The following is a 20127-nucleotide window of genomic DNA, read 5'->3' as shown; positions in this document are numbered from 1 at the left end:
GCTATCATAAACCACACTCCTCTCCTGTAAAATCAACCAAGTGCAACGTAAGATTACACAGGTGTCACTAAGGAGGATCCCTGTTTTGAATACTCAGGGGTCAGCAAACTTTTTCAGCAGGGGGCCAGTCCACTGTCCCTCAGTCCTTGGTGGGGGGGCGTACTATATTTTTTTGGGGGGAAAGAACAAATTCCTATGCCCCACAAATAACTCAGAGATGCATTTTAAATGAAAGCACACATTCTACTCGTGTAAAAACACCAGGCAAGCCCCACAGTAACCCAGAGATGCATTTTAAATAAAAGGGCACATTCTACTCATGTAAAAACACGCAGATTCCTGGACCGTCCACGGGCCAGAATGAGAAGGCGATTGTGCAATTGTGCCGGATCCGGCCCCCGGGCCTTAGTTTGCCTACCCATGCTCCAGACAAAGGGCTCATACTCACAACTACACAGAACTGAAAACTTTACCCACATTCATGACTCCAGAGTTAGAATCAATCATGTTTTGTACCAGTGCTCTTTGGTAAAAGGCCTGTTCTGTAACCTAGTTGCACTGCAGATATAGAGAAAGAGACCATGCCTCCGTATTGGTTTTTTTTTAAAAAAAGTACGCCAGTTAGAAAACAAGATCACTTTTTATTTTGGCACATGGAGATATAGTTTATATACAAAGTTTATAAAAAGTGGCAGTGACAAAGACCTGCCCTCTCCTTTCTCAAACTAGGAGGAGACGTCTGTACTAACACAGTACAGTTATCAAGCACCAATTTCCAGAGAGGACTCCCATGTTTTTTTCTATTTTTACTCAAGAGGAAAGAACCTTTGAGTTGTCACCCTGAGCTGTTCACTGGCCCTGAAATGGCTACTGCTCAACAGGTGTGGTATGCAGTTCAACTGCACTAGGGCAGGACAAGCGGACCTTCCAAGCTTCTGGCCTCTTGTAAGATTATTCTGCCTCATGTTATTTTCCTAACCATTATGTTTGTTTTTAAAAATATATATCAAAATCCTATAAAAATATTTTTTCAAAATCTTAGGCAAAAGAGAATGATAAAGGCTGATCAAGGGCAGCTGGTTTACCATATAGTCCTTGGCTGCAGGGTTATTAGGATGCCAAAAGGCAACAATATACAAGAATGTAACAGCAAAACTTAGGTATGGCATGCAACTTAAAAAAAAAAGGGGGGGGGAGAGGGAATAGAGAACATTTCCTGTCCTCTGCAGCAAACATATGCACCAGTTAAAAGTCCAGGCTTTTAACCACCTGTGGCTACTGGGTGCCAGGACTGTTGCACCACTGGGAGTATACATTTGCACATATAAATAAGACTGGCTCTTGAGGGTTGTCCTCATTTTGCAAGTGAGTTTCCCAAAATGGCAGGTCCCGCAAAAGGGGGCCATTACAGTACTGGAGAAAAGAATGCATAATTAACTGAAGACTTCCTGAATTGTTTGCTCACACAATGGGAGGAGCAAAGCAGATGTGCAATTGGGCATGCAGAGATGATTTCCCTAACTCTGCCAATGTGTAGATTTGCCCTTAAAAAGCCATGTGTGGCATCTGAGCAGCTGGGGGGGGTGGGGGGCTTATAGCCATGCCTCTGCTAATGAGGATCAATTTCACCCACAATGAATAGGGAATCATGGGATGGGTCGGCAGAAAATATAGGCAAATACGGTGTAGGCAAACATCTCTTAATAAAATTACAAGTCTACAATAGTCATCACAGGGTATGCTACCATTGAGAATAATGGAAATTGCAACAACAGAAGTCAAAAAGACAAACTTGTTATATAATTAGAAACACCTTGTGGAATGGAAACCAGTTTCAATTGTTTCCAAGTCCTGGTGTGAGTTTGTGCTAATAATTATCAACTTCTTTGTGAAAATAAGCAGAACAGATTTGGGGGGGGTATCTTTTTAGCAAAATAGAAATTGCACGTGTATTCATTATTTTTTTGGGGGGAAGGGGGTGATGAAAGATATGAAATGACTTTAGCATTAGCCTAAATATTCCAAACTGTCTTTATTAGTCTGCATGTCCTTCATTTATTTAGAAGGTTCCTTTTCAGTTTAGCTAGTGGTTTTGCCAAATTTGCTTAGCTGCCCACAAATCTGTCTTAAAACAAAATTCAATTTATAAAGCATGCTTTTTGTTTTTGTTTTTTAAAAGCTTTATGAATGCTATTTCTCACACTCCTGTTTGTGATAAATACTCACTACCTAGGTGCTCCCCATCAACCTCAATGTTGGCACATAAACACACTACACTTACAAACCCTGAACTGGGTGGCAAGCATCAACAAGTTGCCAAAGTCTGTCTGAAAAAGTGATATTAGAGAAATATGCACAATGAGTAAAAAAGCTGCACAGTGAGTAAGAAAGCTGGCTTAGCCAGGCATGATCAACTTAAAAGACATTTATATGCTAATTTCCGTAGGTCACAATATCTGATAACATATGAAATTCCCAATAAAATCAGAAAAACTGTTAGAAACAACAGAACAAGTATCATATGTTCATCAGTCAACCGCTTCCTAAACAGGACAGCTTAACGCCCCCTACCTTCAATATGAAATGCTGTAGGGGAAGAGTAGCCCTAGACCTCTACAGGAGGTCATCCTATGGCACAGAGTATTACATGGTCTTTGGCCTTAAGGGCAGGGGCCCCCTTAGATGACAGAGTTAATTCCTGGGAACAAGTAAAGGTCCTGGCAAAGAGTGCTACAATACTCTGACATCTCCTTGCAGCGGTGGAACTCGGTGCCTGGGGCATGACCTTCTCGGTGCTTGATCATTCCATTCACCTAAATGGAAAGGTAACAAAAGGCAAAAGAAAGGTTTAGAAATTTAAAACATTATTCATTTTTGAATAATTTTATTTTTTTATCTTGGTTCAGATGCTCTACTGAAATTCAAACCAGACAGGATATTTGTTTACTCGAGACTTTGGGTCTACTGCCCCTTCAAAATCCAGCTTGCACTTCTGGGAGTTCTCGGTCCACATTCTGCTTAAGCCTGCCTTGTAGAATTTTAAGCATAACCTTGCTAGCGTGTGAAATGAGTGAAATTGTGCGGTAGTTGGAGCATTCTTTCGCACTGCTCTTCTTTGGGATTGGGAAGTAGACTGATCTTCTCCAATCCTCTGGTCACTGCTGAGTTTTCCAAACTTGCTGGCATATTGAGTGTAGCACCTTAACAGCATCATCTTTTAAAATTTAAAATAGTTCAGCTGGAATATCATCACTTCCACTGGCCTTGTTATTAGCAGTGCTTTGACTTCACTCTCCAGGATGTCTGGCTCAAGGTCAGCAACCACACCACCTGGGGTGTACAAGACCTCCATATCTTTCTGGTATAATTCCTCTGTGTATTCTTACCACCTCTTCTTGATGTCTTCTGCTTCTGTTAGGTCCTTTCCACTTTTGTCCTTTATTATGGTAATCTTTGTACGGAATGTTCCTTTCATATCTCCAATTTTCTTGAACAGATCTCTGGTTTTTCCCATTCTATTGTTTTCCTCTATTTCTTTGAATAGCTCGTTTAAGAAGGCCCTCTTGTCTCTCCTTGCTATTTTTTGGAAATCTGCATTCAATTTCCTGTATCTTTCACTATCTCTCTCGCATTTTGCTTGCCTTCTCCCCCCCCCCCCCATTTATAAGGCCTTATTGGACAGCCACTTTGCGTTCTTGCATTTCCTTTTCATTGGGATGGTTTCCGTTGCTGCCTCCTGAATGTTACGAGCCTCCACCCATAGTTCTTCAGGCACTCTGTCCACCAAATCTAAATCCTTAAACCTGTTCCTCACTTCCACTGTGAATTCATAAGGGATTTGATTTAGATTGTGTCTTACTGGCGCAGTGGTTTTTCCTACTTTCTTCAGTTTAAGCTTGAATTTTGCTATAAGAAGCTGATGATCTGAGCCACAGTCAGCTCCTGGTCTTGTTTTTGCTGACTGTATAGAGCTTCTCCATCTTTGGCTGCAGAGAATATAATCAATCTGATTTCGATGCTGCCCATCTGGTGATGTCCATGTGTAGAGTCGTCGCTTGTGTTGTTGGAAAAGAGTGTGATGACCAGCTTGTTCTCTTGACAGCACACCCCTAAATTATATCAAATGTCTGTTTGCAGAAGTTGCACTTTGCTTCCCAGAGGCCCCAAAAGCTAACAGTAATGCTACAGGGGGTCCAACAAAAGTTAAACAAGAATGTATCTCAAGTATCTCAAGAGTGCAGCACCTTCTAGAAGTTAGTTGAGAAGCAAGAGTGAAGCACAGCATCCCAGCTCACCTTTACAAGCATGTCAGCCACATGCGTATTTCTGGAATCTTCAGCAAACACAGAGGTCAGAGCCTCTATATACCAGGACCCACGTTTGGTGTTTCTCATAGCAGCTGTGCCTGTGTAAGTAAGTAAGTAAAGTCAATGCAAAGTAGAAAAAGAGGGACAAGAGCAAGATGATCCACCAACAGCAGCTCAGTTCAAAGGTGTAAAACCACCTTTGAGCGGTTCATTAAAATAACATAACAAAAAGACCTTTATGGTACTATTCCAGATACCTCTCAGACAGGCATAGCCACATATCATATCAGAGCAAGTGGGAAGACGCAACTTGGGATTCTCTTTCTTGTTGGCATCGCTTTCTTCGCAACCTGGGGAGTCAGCACGCTCATTCCCATCTATTTGGTCCACTCCACGGTCTGTCTCATCTAATAAAGAGAAAACAAGAAGGCAGGAATTTCACTCACCTCCGTCAAGCATCTTTTCTAAAGGTACATTTCTGATTGTATGTTCAATTAGAAGGGCTTACTATTGAGCATCATCTACATTCCCTGACCTCCTTACTTTTGGCAACAATGACCAAATTTGCCTACAATAGTCTTATTAACCACTTATCTACCTTGCAGTAATTAAATGATCAAAGAGCACCAGTACCCCCCCCTTGGTACACATGGGGTTGAGTCTGGGAACTCATGTCCAAAGTAGTCATGTGTAAGCCAGGCACTGATTTAAGAATCCCAACTGTTTTCATCTTATCTTTCTCCTTCCCCATCAGCCCCTGGAGAATCACCTGCCATAGAAGAGGAAAATCCCATTGATTATATCCCCATTGGCATAGACTAACCAACTGAGAATACTTCATGCACCTGATGCAGTGGACTCCAGCCTAAGGAAGTTTATGTCACAATTAATTTATTAAGTCTTTAAAGTGCTACAGACTCTTTGTTCTTTCTACATTTTGCCAAAGCAAATAGGAAAAAGCAACATGTTCAGGAAGAGCAAGAAAAAAGAAAAAAAAACACTAAGGTTATTAAGCATATTTAAGTAAGGGTATAAACCCGAGGCAAAGCAAATCTGGGAATAAAATCTGAAGAGAAAGTATTTATACATCTTGGAAAGGTTGTTCCAGCTGCTTCCCCTCTGTAATCACCATACCTCTTAAACTGTACAAAAGATGTGTATACATAGGTTAGAGGTGATAAAAGGAATGAGAAAAATGTAGGACAGAGCCCTTGATCATTTTTTAGATAGACTTGAATGAAAACTGCCTGGTTTCAAACAGCACAATCTTCTTGGATTGCATTACAACTTTGGAAACATCAAGCATCCACCAACTAATAAATCAGACACACAAAACCATTTTAAGAAAGACTGAGAACAGATATTTTTGCTCTTGAGCAGCATCACCAACATGTCTAGTAAGATCTATACATATACAGGCATTAGCCACTGTGACTTTTAATATTTAAAACTTCAAATCATCATCATTATCAAAAGCATGGCGAGAAGGGAAGATCTGACTCAGTGACACCCTCAAGCTAGTTTCTAATGATGTCCAGCAAAATGAAGTTTGATCAAATAATGCTTGCAAAGTATTTTCACAATTTATTCCACCAGCAATGAACGTGCAAAATTGGATTAAACCGCCAAACGGTAAACTGCTGCCCAAAACCTTTTTCAAGATCAGAAATTCTGCTTTATTTTCGAGACACTAATTTCTTTCAATTTTGCTGATTTAAAGCTCATCTGAATAGCCCTGAGTCTCCTGTATCAAAGTGATCTCTACTCAGGTTTAAGCAAAATTTAGCAAAACTATAAGTGACCACAGTGTTTCTGCTTAGAGGAAATTTAATTTGGTAGGTACAAGGCTGACAGACAGAACCTTCAAGGTAGCTTCATGAGCACGGGATACTATAAATTTTCCATTTGTTTCTTAGAATAAAACCTGTGTGTTGTTTTTTCACTATCAAGGTAAGACTGAAAAGGAAAATACAAAAGCATGAAGGAGGACTATAACTTTCAACTGTTGGTGAAAAGGAATGGCTTCTGTTTTTCATTACTTCTCTTATCAGCTGAACTGTTCACCTCTTCAAACCATTTTCTATTCAGAAGTTGGAGTTGGACTATATAGTCTATATATGCACTCCAAGCATACTGTGCAAAGGATCTCCAGGTCATAATGGTTTTATAGTGTCTATAGATTTTTTAAAAAAAACAACTAGGCCTGCCTCGAGCACAAATATGTTGCAAAAGCTTCATTTGGTTTAGCCCATCCAGACAGGCTTATTCAGTTTTGAACTGCTTGCTGAAGCCACCAAGCAGAGGCATAAGAACTGAATTTTGGAAGAACTTAAGCTTCTATGTTAAGAATTTCTTAAAGACGGATAATCCACAGTTGGAAATGTGATTGTTAACTTGGAAGGCCTAAATCCCACTTCTGGGTGTCTCAGTCCCATTGAATACACCATTTTGGGATCGCTTCTTGCATAATTTGAGCAGGTCAAAGTCGAGCAGAGTGGTGTTTTAAAAGGAGCATTAAGAGCAAACTGACCCCTCTTCCTTCTCTCTCAGACCAGAAAAACAACTGGGAGAACATTAGCCCCAGAGGCACTTGTAGTGACATTTGCTGGCGGGGCAGGCGGTGAAGGAAATAAAATGTGAAGGAGGCAATTAAGAAAGAAAAGCACAAGCTTGGAGCAAGGTAGAAAAGAGGTGGTGCGTGTACATGTTAGTTTTATTACATTTAAGAACTCGAAGCCACTCTGGGAGCCTTTTCTTCGCTGAAGGGGAGGATTCATTAAGGTCCTGTGCTTGAATTAGTAAGGTTACTGGGAAGTAATGCTACATTTCTTGTAGGCTTATGTTCCAGCATGGCCTCAAATGGCTAAGGAAAGTAACCTGTTTTGTGAATCTCCCATCATCTCCTATACAAGTTACGGTCTCTTAAAACACAGTATAATTGGAAGATGTGCTAGAAAGTTTATGCCAAGAAACTTATGCCCCTCTTGTGTTTCTTGGTACTTTTCTTCCAAAATTCCTTTCAATGGACTTAAGAGTTTCTTCCATGAAGGATCATGTCACTGAAGACGGTGACATTGAGCTTTGAATGTCTAAATTTTCTTGTACATGTTCTAAATGCAGCCGAAGACCCTGTTCCCCATCTGATTTTAAGGAACTTCATAAAAGAGTTTTTCAATGGAATCTCTCTTCAAAGGAATTCATAGTGCTTGTTTTATGTTATGGTGTTATGGAAGGTGGGTTACTGGCCCTCGGACTGCTGCTTTTTTCATTTCCCCCAAATCCAGAAAAGATAGGGAAATCTATAGTCCAGACCAAAGAGCAAATGTGATAAAGTTCCAGGACGCAGGTAAAATCTCCATGCTGGGTTATGATTAGTGTGGCTAACCGCCCCACACAACACATGCAAGATATGGGAATTATTACAAAGCTCCCCTTTGTCACGGTGCTGCAGGGTCTGCAATCTGCTGACCACATGCCATGCAGAGTGAGAAGCACTTACAGAGAGAGGTAGTGGCAACAGCAAGGCAGGGAGGTGAATGTGGGTTCCGCTTATACCTGAGAGAAGCAAAGAGGAGAGTTGAGCGCAAGCTGTGTAGAATGGAGAATGTTTGTGAAGCACAGGTAACCCCACCCCCATACCCTTCTCCTTGGGTTACGTACCTCCCCGGCATGCTTGAATGAAGAACATTTTGGGCTTATTCTGAAGCCTAGGGCAGTTTGCATTATCAAAGAGCCTGAAAATCTCCTGCAGCTGGGGGAAAAAACAAACCCACGGTAAACATTTGTTAGAAAAAACTGCTAAACCAGTTTTATCTGAATCATGCTTTTTAATTGTTATATATGTTATTCTGTAAATCATCATGAGAATATTTATATTGAAGGGTGGCAATGAAATAGGCAAGCAATCACAATATTCTAAATATCATTCAAATATACATTCTGCTCCTATATGTTTCCATTAATTGCTTTCCAACTTCTAGAAATACCTTCATTTCTGCTTCAGGCCAGAATCTATTATAACTTTATTTGCCAGTAGCTGGTTGCCAATTTCATCATCCTTAAATGACCACGTCCTACTCAAAGGAGGACTCCACAAAGGTAAATTACCTGAAGCAGTATGCCATCCACTCCATAGACTCCACCCTCTATGCCATGTGAGAGAAGTGATACTATGCAGGAATCTACATCTCGGTGAACTGGAAGCTTTGAAAAGTTTTCCAACTCCTTATGCATTTCCTGAGAAAAGAGAACTAAAATCAGCAATCCCTGAAACTGCAAATACCAGAGAAGTGGGAAAGGCACAATTAACAGAGCAAAGCCATGTACCAATAACAAGCTTAATGGGGAGCCAAAGAGGGCTAATTAATTATCAAAAATGGTTGAACATGGACCCAATTTCCAGAGAATTTTAAGATTCTGTTTAATCCAAGTATTCAGAGATAGTAATTTCTAAAATTCTGTAACCAGCCAGCCAGTCTGCCTGGGGCCTCCCTCCATTAACCACATCCACTGACTCCAGAGTCGGAAGTAGAAGATTCCTGATGGCAGAAACAGCCCAAGTGGCCCTGGCTGTCTAGGCAAAGGCTGAGAGAAACTTCTGGTTGCTGTGCCCAGCCTCTACAATTCTGGGGACCAAAGTTATTTAATCACTATAACAAAGTTACTGACCTAAGCAATTTTCTGTAGATTTTTATTGAACGTGTGTGGGAGTAATGTAAGTGAAATGCATTAAAATAAATGAATTTACTAATAAAATTGTGAGAATGAACAAACTAAATAAAGTACTTAATAAAAATACAGTAAATTATGCTATCTAGGTAGTAGTAGATAAAAATTCTACATGGAAATACAATCTTTAGTATACATAAAATGCTTGCTCCAGTATACCCAGATTCACATTAGAAATGATGTCAGTTACCCAATTTATTGTGAGGAGCCAATTATAAAAATGACTTCCAGGATGCAGACATTCATCATGCTTGTTCCATTCTCAGGGCTCACCTGTGCAGTCTGATCATGCCGTACCATCACTTGGTACCCAAGATGTCTGAAGAGCATTTCTAGGGCAGTTTGGTCAACATTGCCACCAGAACGGAACTCTAGGTCCGTCTCACTGCTAAAATGCACGTTGCTAAGTATCAGTGCCAAGCCCCGTGGGTGTGATTTCATCCTGTATGCCTGTGAAAAACAGGTAACCTGATGGATCCAGATTCCTAGTATATTATGCAAAGCAGCAAAATCACAAGATACTTATTCATGACAGTCAGAATCCTGTTGCATACCTACATAAATAAACACAAAGGGAGAGGACACCTTACATTTATAGCAGAAAAAACACTGTAGTTTAAAAGGATTTATAGGCTAATGGCCAGAAAAATCCCAGCAATGTAAGGTTTCATGCTAATGCTCAAACAATTTCATATTTGTTTCTATCAGTGTACAGGATTTCCAATTAGAAATTTAATGATGATTTTAAAAGAACTTTATTCTTTTGCCTAAGGAATTAGAAAAAAATGTCCCAGTCTGGTAGAAGCACCAGTGAGAAGCGAATGCCCGGCAGAGACTGTAAGGGAAGGATACTTAAATCAAATGACTGCAATGGAACTCATGCTATCACACTTTAAGAACTGGACTCAGAATCAACAGAAGTCCAAAATGGCATAAGCTCTTGGGAAAATACGTAAGTGGCTTTGGGAAGATGATACAGGTATCTAAAAGAGCACACATCAAAATAAAACTTATTAAACCACCTGCCTCTATTTTTCAGTTTGAGGTGGCTCATAGAACTGCATGCGAAAGTAAAAAACGTGTCATCCCCTGAACAGGCATTTACATTTTGAAGCTGGCTTTCTGCAGATTACCAATAAAAGCATCCAATGCTTGTTTGGGGGGGGGGGACTCAGCTTCCACCCTTCTGGATACTCACCATGTGCTCATGCTCATGATAGAATTCTGGGGTGCATAGCTTCACCTGAGGATAGTGAGGACCATCTCCATCATCCAAAGAATGCTCCACTGGTTCTGCTGAGACACAGGCCAACAACCAAAATGTAAGTGGCTCAGCAACAAAATAACTTCTGTGCAGGTGTAAACTTGGCATTTACAACTATTTAGGGATACCAGATTAATAATATAACCCGCCAATTTTTTAAGCACCGGAGGAGTAAGTCCAGAATGGACTTCCCAGTTACAGTAAAGAGATCAAAATGATTGCAAATCAAATGCATGTTTATGTAGCTTTTTAAAACACCACTTTTTGTGATATTTAGAACATATGTGTATATTAATTAATTAAGTGGGGAGAATCTTAGGATTAAATCAGACTTGATATAAAGTGTATGAATGTAATTAGTGTGCATTTTTTGTTATGAAGGCAGCATTTGCAGGGGAGCTGCAGAAGCCTCATGGCAGTGGAGATGGAGTAGGCAAATTTACTTTCTAGCTCTGAGGGATAGTTCAGTTGGTAGAGCATGCAGCCCTTTAATCTCAGGGTTGTGGGTTCAAGCCCCATGTTGAGCAAAATATTCCAATACTGAAGGGGTTAGACTAGGTGGTCCTGGTGTTCCCTTCCATCTCTACAATTCTCTAATTCTCTCCCTACTATGGTGCTAACAAAAATAGCCTCTCTGATGCTGCTTTCTACATTTCAAGGGAAGCCCCCATTGACACCAATGGAGCATTTCTTTGAAGTGGAAGTAGCAACTTCAAATAGGCATTTGTTGGGACTATATCAAGGAGAGAAAGGGTTGAGGCTACCAGTGAAACACAGACAGAGCCACGTTTTAGAAAAACCCACCAAATGTTCTTGGATTACAGCACCCATCCTCTGTGACCATAACCCATGTTGGCTGGGGTTGATGGGAGTTGGACCCTAATACAGTGGTGCCCCGCAAGACGAATGCCTCGCAAGACGGAAAACTTGCTAGACGAAAGAGTTTTCCGTTTTGGAGGTGCTTCGCAAAACGAATCTCCTATGGGCTTGCTTCGCAAGACAAAAATGTCTTGCTAGTTCCTGCGGGGGGTTTTTCCTCCCCCCCCCCCAATTTTCTAAGTCGTTAAGCCACTTATCAGCTGATCCGATAAGCCGATAAGCCGCTAAAAGCCGCTAATAGCGCTAATCCGTCAATGGGCTTGCTTCGCAAGACGAAAAAACTGCTAGACGAAGAGAATCACAGAACGGATTCTTTTCGTCTTGCGAGGCACCACTGTAACATCTGGAGGGCCACTGGTTCGCCATAGCTGGTTAATACATAAGTTAAACTCCTATGACTTGCTCAAGTCTAGGCACCTTGCCCTGTGCAACCTGCCAAATATAATGACTAATGGCAACCAATTATAGTTTTGTGATTATTTCTGTGTTACAGCTATTGTTAATAGTCATGGATAAAAAACGCATATACTGAATAATTTATTTGGCTGCTAGTTAATAATAAAACAGTTTGCAATTTAGAAGATCAGCAGGATGCAACTGAAACCAAGAGACCTGGCCATAAAATTTGGATGTAAAAAGTAGGCCAGCTTTTTGCATGGAAAATATAAGAACGTTATAGTCAATATATTGTATTCTTAAGAGCCACCGTTCTGAAAACAATAGTCTGGGGACTGAAATACAATTTGCCACACATCCTAGCCATGTTTTATTAAAAACACATGTCACCTAGTTTTAAGTATTTCTGTTATGGAGATGTGAATCTCAGGCACATTCTTCTCTTTAATTTTATTTATATCTAATTTATTTAAAATATATCTCTGTCCCTTCAAAATATATAGGGAGAAAACAATTTCCCTCAAAGAAGTCTGGCCATGAACGATATGCATGAGATACAAGTAAAACAAGAGGAAAATACAAGAGCCCTTTGCAGCATTTATTTTCCAAGCAACCTGCGTCCCCAAAATGGTGCGCTCATGGCACCCCAAAGCCCCCCATTGCACCCCAAAGCCTCTTGCCTCTCCCAGTTTTGAACAATTTTTAATTTAAAAAATTGTGCTTTTTTAGCTTTGTTGTTGGGGTGGTAGGTGAAGAGCCAACTTTTTTGTCTGTTTATTTGTCTTTCTTATGTGTGTTTGGCTCATTTCTGAGCAACACCAATTGGGCATTTTGTGGTGCTCACAACAGTTTATTACATTTCTGAATGTGCCCCCAGGTCCCAAAAGCAACTACACCACAAAAGAAAGCAACTACAGTTTGGAGCATAACATCCAAAACAAAGAAACAAGTGTAATATTAAAGTGGGAATTTCTCCTTATAAATGGAATTGCAGGCAACCTTTCATTACAATTTTGAAGGCTGCATTTGGTCAGATAATATTGTTTCATAGGCTGAGTCTGAAAAAAATAGGCCACAAGTTGCCTATCTTTATGTGATTTCATATATACTATCTTTTCTACACATTATTCTTGGCTCAAATAGATATTTCAAGCAAAAATAGCATTTCATCAGTGGACACATTCTGGCAATTTTCAAAGTATCCTATAGTATCCAACTACTAAATATAGCCTTTATGAGGGAGGAATATATAAATATTCCAAACAAATAAAGCAGCACCACCACCATGTGGCTGCCATAACAAAAGCAAAGGTGGTGGAAATCTATTTTGGATTACAAAAGCCTTGCACACTGATCTCTGACTTTTGTTATTAATATATTTAAAAAATAGCTCCTTGGGGCTAAATGTTTTCAGGCTTGCTCTTACCTAACAAAAATGCTTGATCTTTTCTTAACCAAAGGCAATACTGGAAAATCCACATGCATTTTCCTACCCACACAACAGAAATCTTCTTTCTTTTGTTCTTTGTGTGTCAGATTAAATAGAATGCTAGTAAACAACAAAAGGAAGTTTTTAGCCATTACAATTGCAATAGTCAAATTTCACAAAATTAAACTTACCAAGTTGCCACCGTGGCCTTTTTTGAGAGATTTCTGATTCAGATATAGGAAATGGCAGCTTTTCCTCATAGCCAGAATTCAGCTGAAAGAGTCCACACAGCATTATTAAACAGAAATACAGAGATGTAAAGGAAAAGAACCACCTTCTGTCTACTGGGTATCTATACACACACCAATCATCCTAGGTAGTCTTTACACAAAGCACAGAAAAGATAAGACACATGTAAGTGTATATCTATTGAAGTTAGGATTCCTGGTCCTCTTTTGGGGAATATTCGTTTCAAGCCAGGTGTGTAAATGTATTTACTCCCCCTCCCGACACACATCCCCCCAAAATAATTATCATATAAAACACCACTGGAATCATGTGCCACTCCAGCATAACAACAAAAATAGAAGTGAGGGTATTCAGGAGCATGGAGAGGACAACAGGAGATCACTAAACTAATATGGGGTCCCCCACCCCATTTTTATTTGATCCTTCCTTACCCTTGCATTCCCGTTGCTATGGCTGGGAATGGTGCTCAGGAGCATTTCCACTAAGTGCTGCTGTTTGGTTTCTTGTAAAGCTTCACAGAAAGCTGAGAAGGCTTTGGGACCCCTCTTTGGGAGCAGGTTCAAGAATTCTATGTTTTGGCTAAAACTTCCAGACTTGCCCTGAATTCAGAAAAAAACCAAACATGTTAAAAGATCACTGAATTGGATAGGTGAACCAACATCGTTCCTATGGAGCTTTCACCCTGGCAATCCTGTACATATCTACTCAGAAGCAACTCTCACTGAGTTTAATGAATCTCACTCCTTAGTTTCTGACATCAGGAATCACAAGACAGAGAAGCCAGTAGGAGAACACTTCAGTCTCCCAGGACATTCTATACAAGATCTCAAAGTAGCTGTAATATTACAAAAGAATTTCAGAAATAGACTGGAAGGAGAAGTTGCTGAATTACAACTTATTACCAGACTCAAAACCATGGAGAGACCTGATCTGAATAGAGACATTGGATTCTTATCTCACTATACATGATAAAGCTATTTTTGGCCATCTCACCCCTTCCTTTTTCCTGTAAGACCAATTGCAGTCGTCAACTGGTTTACCACACCTTTCAGCCAATCACCCATTCCCACCACCGTTCTGAGTAATACCCCTTCCCACTCTCTTACTATTATATAAAGGTCTGGTGACTTCTCTTTCAGCGTATCTTAAGAAGTGTGCATGTACATGAAAGCTCATATCAATAACAAACTTAGTTGTCTTTAAGGTGCTACTGGAAGGATTTTTTTAAAAAATTTTGCTTTGACTACAGCAGACCAACACGGCTACCTACCAATATCTAGAACTCCTTAGTGTGTATACTAGGATTGCTGCCTAATTTGAAAGAATGGAATCATGCAAATGTTAACATACATTTAATAAATATATTCAATTTCACTATTCTTTCCTCCTTTTGTCTCCCATATAGCAACCCTGTACGGAAACCTCCAAGGAACTTGCACAGGGAGGATTAAATATTTTACATCACGGAACAATCACATCTTGCACGCGATTAACTTGTGTGATTTCAAGCCTACATGGTTGTAAGATGGCCAGCTGAAATCCCGCAAACTGCACATAAGGCAAGGAGCATAAAAGCTCCTTTTGCACCAGCACAGAAAGAGCTCTTAAGCTCTCTGCCTTGCTTACTGGGCTTTGGGAGGTTCTCACAAGAGGGCTGGTTTGGTTATATGTCTTTTTGCATATATCTGCCATACCCAAGACATAACGCCTGGCCAAGTCATGTTACGCAAAACACAGAGCAGCTGCTAAAAAAAACCCCTATATAACGTTACTCAGGGTGAATCAGACAATCACACTTTACACATTTATTCACACCAGTGTTCGAAACTCCCATTGTTCTAGGCACATTTTGCAACAGAGAATTTCATTAGCACAAGCAATGTCTGAGCTCTGGGCGTAGTACAGTACTGTGCCTATGATTTCAGATTAAAGCTGCACAGTGGACAGAAAGGAGGACCTTCTTCTGCCTCCCCACTTCCAGCCACTCTGAAGACTGGAGAAGAGATCCTCTTAAGAATATTATGGGGGTGGACAGGGGAAGCATGGCTTTATTTTTTGCAGTCTTCGGATGAGGACTAGACCATGTGAAAAATGAACATAAGATTTTAGCTGTGGTTCATTCAGTCAGCTTTGTATTCTTGTTATAAAAAAGTGTGTCTAAATAAATTGTGCCCATAACCTAGGTTTAAGGTGCCATTTAGCTCCTAGCTTTCATATCTCAGTTTCTAACACAGATTCACATACAAAGAAGTTGGCATCCCCTTGATAGTTTAACATACATTTGTATTAAAATATTGGTTCTTTAGAAATACATAGAAATAAAAATGTTTGTGATTTATTACTGGAAAAGTCTGCCTCACAGCTTGGGAACTGGAAAAATTATTTCCCTTTCCAGCATTCTACATTATTTCAATTTATTGGTTAAGTCTGCATCATCCAACAACACAGCTGGACTCCTGCAAACAGAGAAGAAGATGATAGAGTGGGAATACTTCAATAGCACCCAGTGTTTTAAGAGGCATGATGCTCTGTAATGCAAACACTTGTTTTAAAAAGTTAACTTTTAGGAGCTACTGAGACATAAGTGACAAAAGGGGTGCTTGGATCAATAGCTGTTTGATTACTTATGCCAGCATGGGCTTTTAGAACTTAGCCAAGTGCCTCATTTCTGTTCATTCTCTTGCTCTTTAGCCTAGCCTCACAAATGTCCTTGAAAGTTATTAGCCTACCCTATATATTTTTCTTAGAAGGCCTTCCAAGTCTTTTGGAGCACACTGAGTCTGAAAACAGAGGGTACTAACCCTTTTCCATGTTAAAAAGGTCACTTGCAGGCAGTTCTTACCAAGTAAGAAGCTCAGTCCATATTGTTAAGCAAACTACCCTGATTTCACTTGGAATAATACAGGGGTTGGTTTTTGCACTTCTCCAATTTTGTGGTATGGTTTTCCGTTTCAAAAACATAGAACAAGGCAAATAAAGTATGCATATTTAAGATGCGTACCAAAAACTGAATTGAAAAGAAAACTGCAGACAGAATGGACTTCTAAATGTACACATGGGAAATGGACTGGAAATAGATAGATCTGCCCATCCCTAATTACCAGTCTTAGTCTATGACATTTGTTTTATCTAGTTATTTGCTACCGAATACTACTGATCTCATTTGACACACAGGAATAATTGCAGCACTTAGAAGCATAAACAGCAACGATAATTTTGGATAATTAAACTTTTAATTCCAGTTGCTGACAAGAGTAATTGTACCTGTATCATCTCCATCATTGCTTCAGTGATCACATCCTTTTCTATGAGGTGTTCCATCAGTTCCTTCAAAACTAGCTGCTTTGCTAGGGAAACACGATTCTTTTTCAGAGCCTCTTGGTGACATTTCTGCATGCCACATGCGCCCAGCATCCTAGAAGAGATAAAAATCCTTTGTCTTCTAACAATCTACTGGAACACGTTTTCACATTAACCATACACCAAATGAGGAGTGAAACTTGAGTGTTTCCATTATGAATTCTTAGGAACATAGGATTTTGTCTGGTAAATGGAAGAGGGGTATCATGGGGAATTCTGAATGAAAAGAAAACTAGCTGTGAAACACTTGTTTATTCTATTACACAGATCTTTTAGTAAAGAACACACACCTTTTTTTAGTGATTCCTGAACATTCTTTCCTCTCTCCCTAATTACAGTTTTGCATCAGCAATATCCAACAAATATCTGCTGGCTGGAAGGATCTGCTGGCTGGAAGAAGGAAAACAAGAACTTTTGTGATCACGCCAATAGCCCGGTGGGAGTGTGTAGGAGTTAGAAATAACATCAGTTAGAAAAAAGAGCTGCCCTGTTTGTAAATTTCCTTTGTATGAATTATATTCATAAGAATAGTGGGCTGCCTATTCTTGAAATTTTGTAAAAACAGTATTTTGAATTAGGGATTCTGGCAAACATACAGCTAATGCAGATCTAGCAGCTTTTCTGTCCCTGGACTGCAACTGATAAAAATCATAATACAAATGTTTTCTGTACAGAGGCCATTGATGACTACTGAATAAGCCTATAGAGAAAATTACTGTAAGATATGGGCAAAGGACCCAACAATTACTTTGAATCCAACAAAGAATTGAAGTATTTGCTCATGCTATTATTTGAGCTTTTCTATAGACTACACAAAGAAATATCTGTATTATTTATACTCCACTCAGATTTCTAAGAAATTATTTACATCTATATAATATATAGTGTTATTTTATTCCAAATGGAAAAGGTTTTCCAGTGAAAAACAACAACAAAGATATAGTTGCAAAAAAGTTTTTAAAAATTTGTAGGCAAGCGTATTGCTCTGCCCTGCCATATTTTATTGACCAAAATTATAGGTCACCAGCTCTAACTTTCTCATCTTCCAAAAACATTGGATTGCTTTCTAGACCAGTGTTTCCTAAACATCAGCCTTACACTGAAAACAGTCACAGCTCAGTAGTGGCTCACAAATTATGGAATTCAGAAAGAATTTTAAAATGTCTATGCTGAAAGGTAACAATTTCAAAGTTTGTGGGAAAGTAATTTATTTACTTATTAAATTTATAGCGTGCCCTTCCTCCCAAAGAAGCACAAGGAGGCAAACACACAATCAATAAAATTAAAACAACTAAAACCAAGTCTAATACAGATGCAAACTGGGAAAGATTGCTATATTATTTCCTCAGTTCAATTCTGCAATAAACAAAACCATCGGTTTTATAAACACTAGAATGGCCATAACAAAATACTGTATTATATACACTGCATGCTGAACAGAGATACTTTGTTTATACATAGTTACTGCAACATAGTAGTTCTTTTGACTTTTATTCAATATAAATCTACTGTATTTACTTGAATCTAATGCTCACCTTTTTGGGCCAAATTACGTTGCAAAAATTGAGGTGTGCATTTGATTCAATGGCACATTAGACTCAAGTAAATATGGTATATCTTGATTTCTCATGCTGCTGAAATGCATTTTAACTGTTAAGATGTTTGTATTTTAATTTTGATGTTGTTTGGACACCTTGAATTCATTTGGAGGATAACAGTCTAATAAATAATATTCAATTTCCCAATATATTTCCACAGGTGCACACTAGAAATCACCTTCTCACATGGTGATGTAAACCGATTTGGACACTTGGGAAAAGCTGGGTGTTTTTAAGAACAGTTTAAACCTCCAGTGTACTGGTAAATTCTGAAGTGCAGACACTCACAATAACCCCTATAGCTGTGTCCCTTCTAAAACTATTGGACTAGATGACTCGTGGGAATCCCTTCCAACTCTACAATTCTGTGATGGTAAAGGTAAAGGTACCACTGACCATTAGGTCCAGTCGCAGACGACTCTGGGGTTGCGGCGCTCATCTCGCTTTACTGGCTGAGGGAGCCGGCATTTGCCCACAGACAGCTTCTGGGTCATGCGGCCAGCATGACGAAGCCGCTTCTGGCAAACCAGAGCAGCGCACGGAAACACTGTTTACCTTCCCGCTGGAGCGGTACCTATTTATCTGCTTGCACTTGACATGCTTTCGAACTGCCAGGTTGGCAGGAGCAGGGACCGAGCAACGGGAGCTCACTCTGTTCCAAGGATTGGAACCGCCAACCTTCCGATCAGCAAGTTCTAGGCTCTGTGGTTTAACCCACAGCGCCACCTGTGTCGCTGTGATGGTAGGAGCCAACTACTGGGGGTCGAGGTCCCTTAAGCCCCCTCCAATAAAACATTTGAGGGGGCCAGGTCCCTCCAGCGTTGATGTGCTGGAGGGTGTGAATGTGTCAAATGGTGTGCATTTGCCACATCTCATCATCGATTATGCTGCGCAGGGCTGGCCTAGCCCTCCCCAAAAAAAATTTATTTTAAGTTCACACCCCTGCCTTGTCTTTCTCCACCTGAATTTTATACTTGCAAGCCACACCAAAACTACCATCAGTTCACAGCTCGCCCATTAAACTGCCGTGAGACGGATCAATTATACCTGAAACGCTTTGAACAATTAAAAAAACCGCGTTATATAAAGGCCAAGCATTATTTATTCGTGGCTCTGCGGAGTCACTGCATTATATAATATTTTAGGAGCGATGGAAAGAGGCGGGGATGTCGGGGGAGGGAGGAAAGTGCCAGGGAGGAAACGCTGAAGGGGCCCTGGCAGGATGCGCGGCTCCGTCAAACCTCTTTCCCCTCAGCAAAAGCGGCTTCCCGCCTGGGGCTCTGCCGCCAGAGGCCTCTCCCATCCCCCCGCCTCCACTCCTCCCTTGAGGGGCTTCGGCCCCGTCCAGCTCCCTCTCGCCCCGCTTCCCCGCCCCGCCCCGCCCGGCCCCTGCTGCCTCAGCGAACCGCGAAGAAGAGCAAAAGCCACTCACTCGCCTCCGCCGTCGCCTGGCGCTTCCCGGCGCGCGGTAGGCCGCGGGGGCGCGAGGCAGGAGGCGCAGTTTTTCCCGCCTAAAATTCCTCCTTCCTCCAACGGCCTGCAAGTAACAAGACGGGGGGTGGGGAGGAGGAGGGGGGCGAGAGGAGGAGGAGGAGGAGGAACTATTCCCGATCACGTGGCTGCAACTAGGTTGGGGCGCCTGCGCAGGACGGGCGGGACTATGAGAGCGAATGCGCGCGCATTCCAACCCACTCGCTTGGCCAGTCTCTTCCCCCGCACGCCTCGATACCTCAACAAAACTAACCAGAACCCGCCTATTGTGGGGCGCATGCGTGCATTTCTCTTTATTCCGCTGGGTCCGTCCGCTGGCCTCTACTGCGCAGGCGTGCTTCCACCTGCCGTGGTCTCCCTTATTCCCCCCCCCAACAGTCTGCCCGACCTTACATTCTGTCTTCAGTCCCATGAGGATGGCGGTGA

At 40.8% G+C, this 20127-nt stretch overlaps 1 protein-coding gene and 1 long non-coding RNA gene across 5 annotated transcripts in view; one reads left to right on the top strand and one right to left on the bottom strand.

Annotated features, from left to right (window-relative positions):
- LOC310696284 overlaps positions 1–20127 on the top strand; it is an 87925-nt gene that overhangs the window by 22613 nt on the left and 45185 nt on the right. The window lies entirely within an intron of this gene.
- On the bottom strand, positions 622–19934 carry CASP2 (caspase 2). Of its 4 annotated transcripts, none has more exons than XM_083481536.1 (12): positions 19643–19769; positions 16903–17002; positions 16517–16667; positions 13684–13851; positions 13195–13276; positions 10234–10328; positions 9309–9485; positions 8415–8543; positions 7968–8058; positions 4565–4714; positions 4296–4405; positions 622–2813 (listed from the first exon to the last, which is right to left on the bottom strand). In XM_083481536.1, the coding sequence occupies exons 3-12, from the start codon at positions 16664–16666 to the stop codon at positions 2679–2681; spliced, it is 1287 nt and encodes a 428-aa protein (XP_083337662.1). In that variant the 5' UTR covers position 16667; positions 16903–17002; positions 19643–19769; the 3' UTR covers positions 622–2678. The 4 variants fall into 4 exon arrangements, with proteins under 4 accessions (XP_083337662.1, XP_083337660.1, XP_083337663.1 ...); XM_083481534.1 differs by having other exon boundaries at positions 10234–10331; positions 19643–19768; XM_083481537.1 differs by lacking the exon at positions 16903–17002 and having other exon boundaries at positions 19643–19934.

Source organism: Podarcis liolepis, assembly GCF_965112155.1.
Source record: "Podarcis liolepis genome assembly, chromosome: 17".
In the NCBI taxonomy this organism is placed as follows: Eukaryota; Metazoa; Chordata; class Lepidosauria; order Squamata; family Lacertidae; genus Podarcis; species Podarcis liolepis.
Note: the sequence above shows the minus strand (reverse complement) of the source record. Positions and strands in the feature narration are given on the sequence as shown.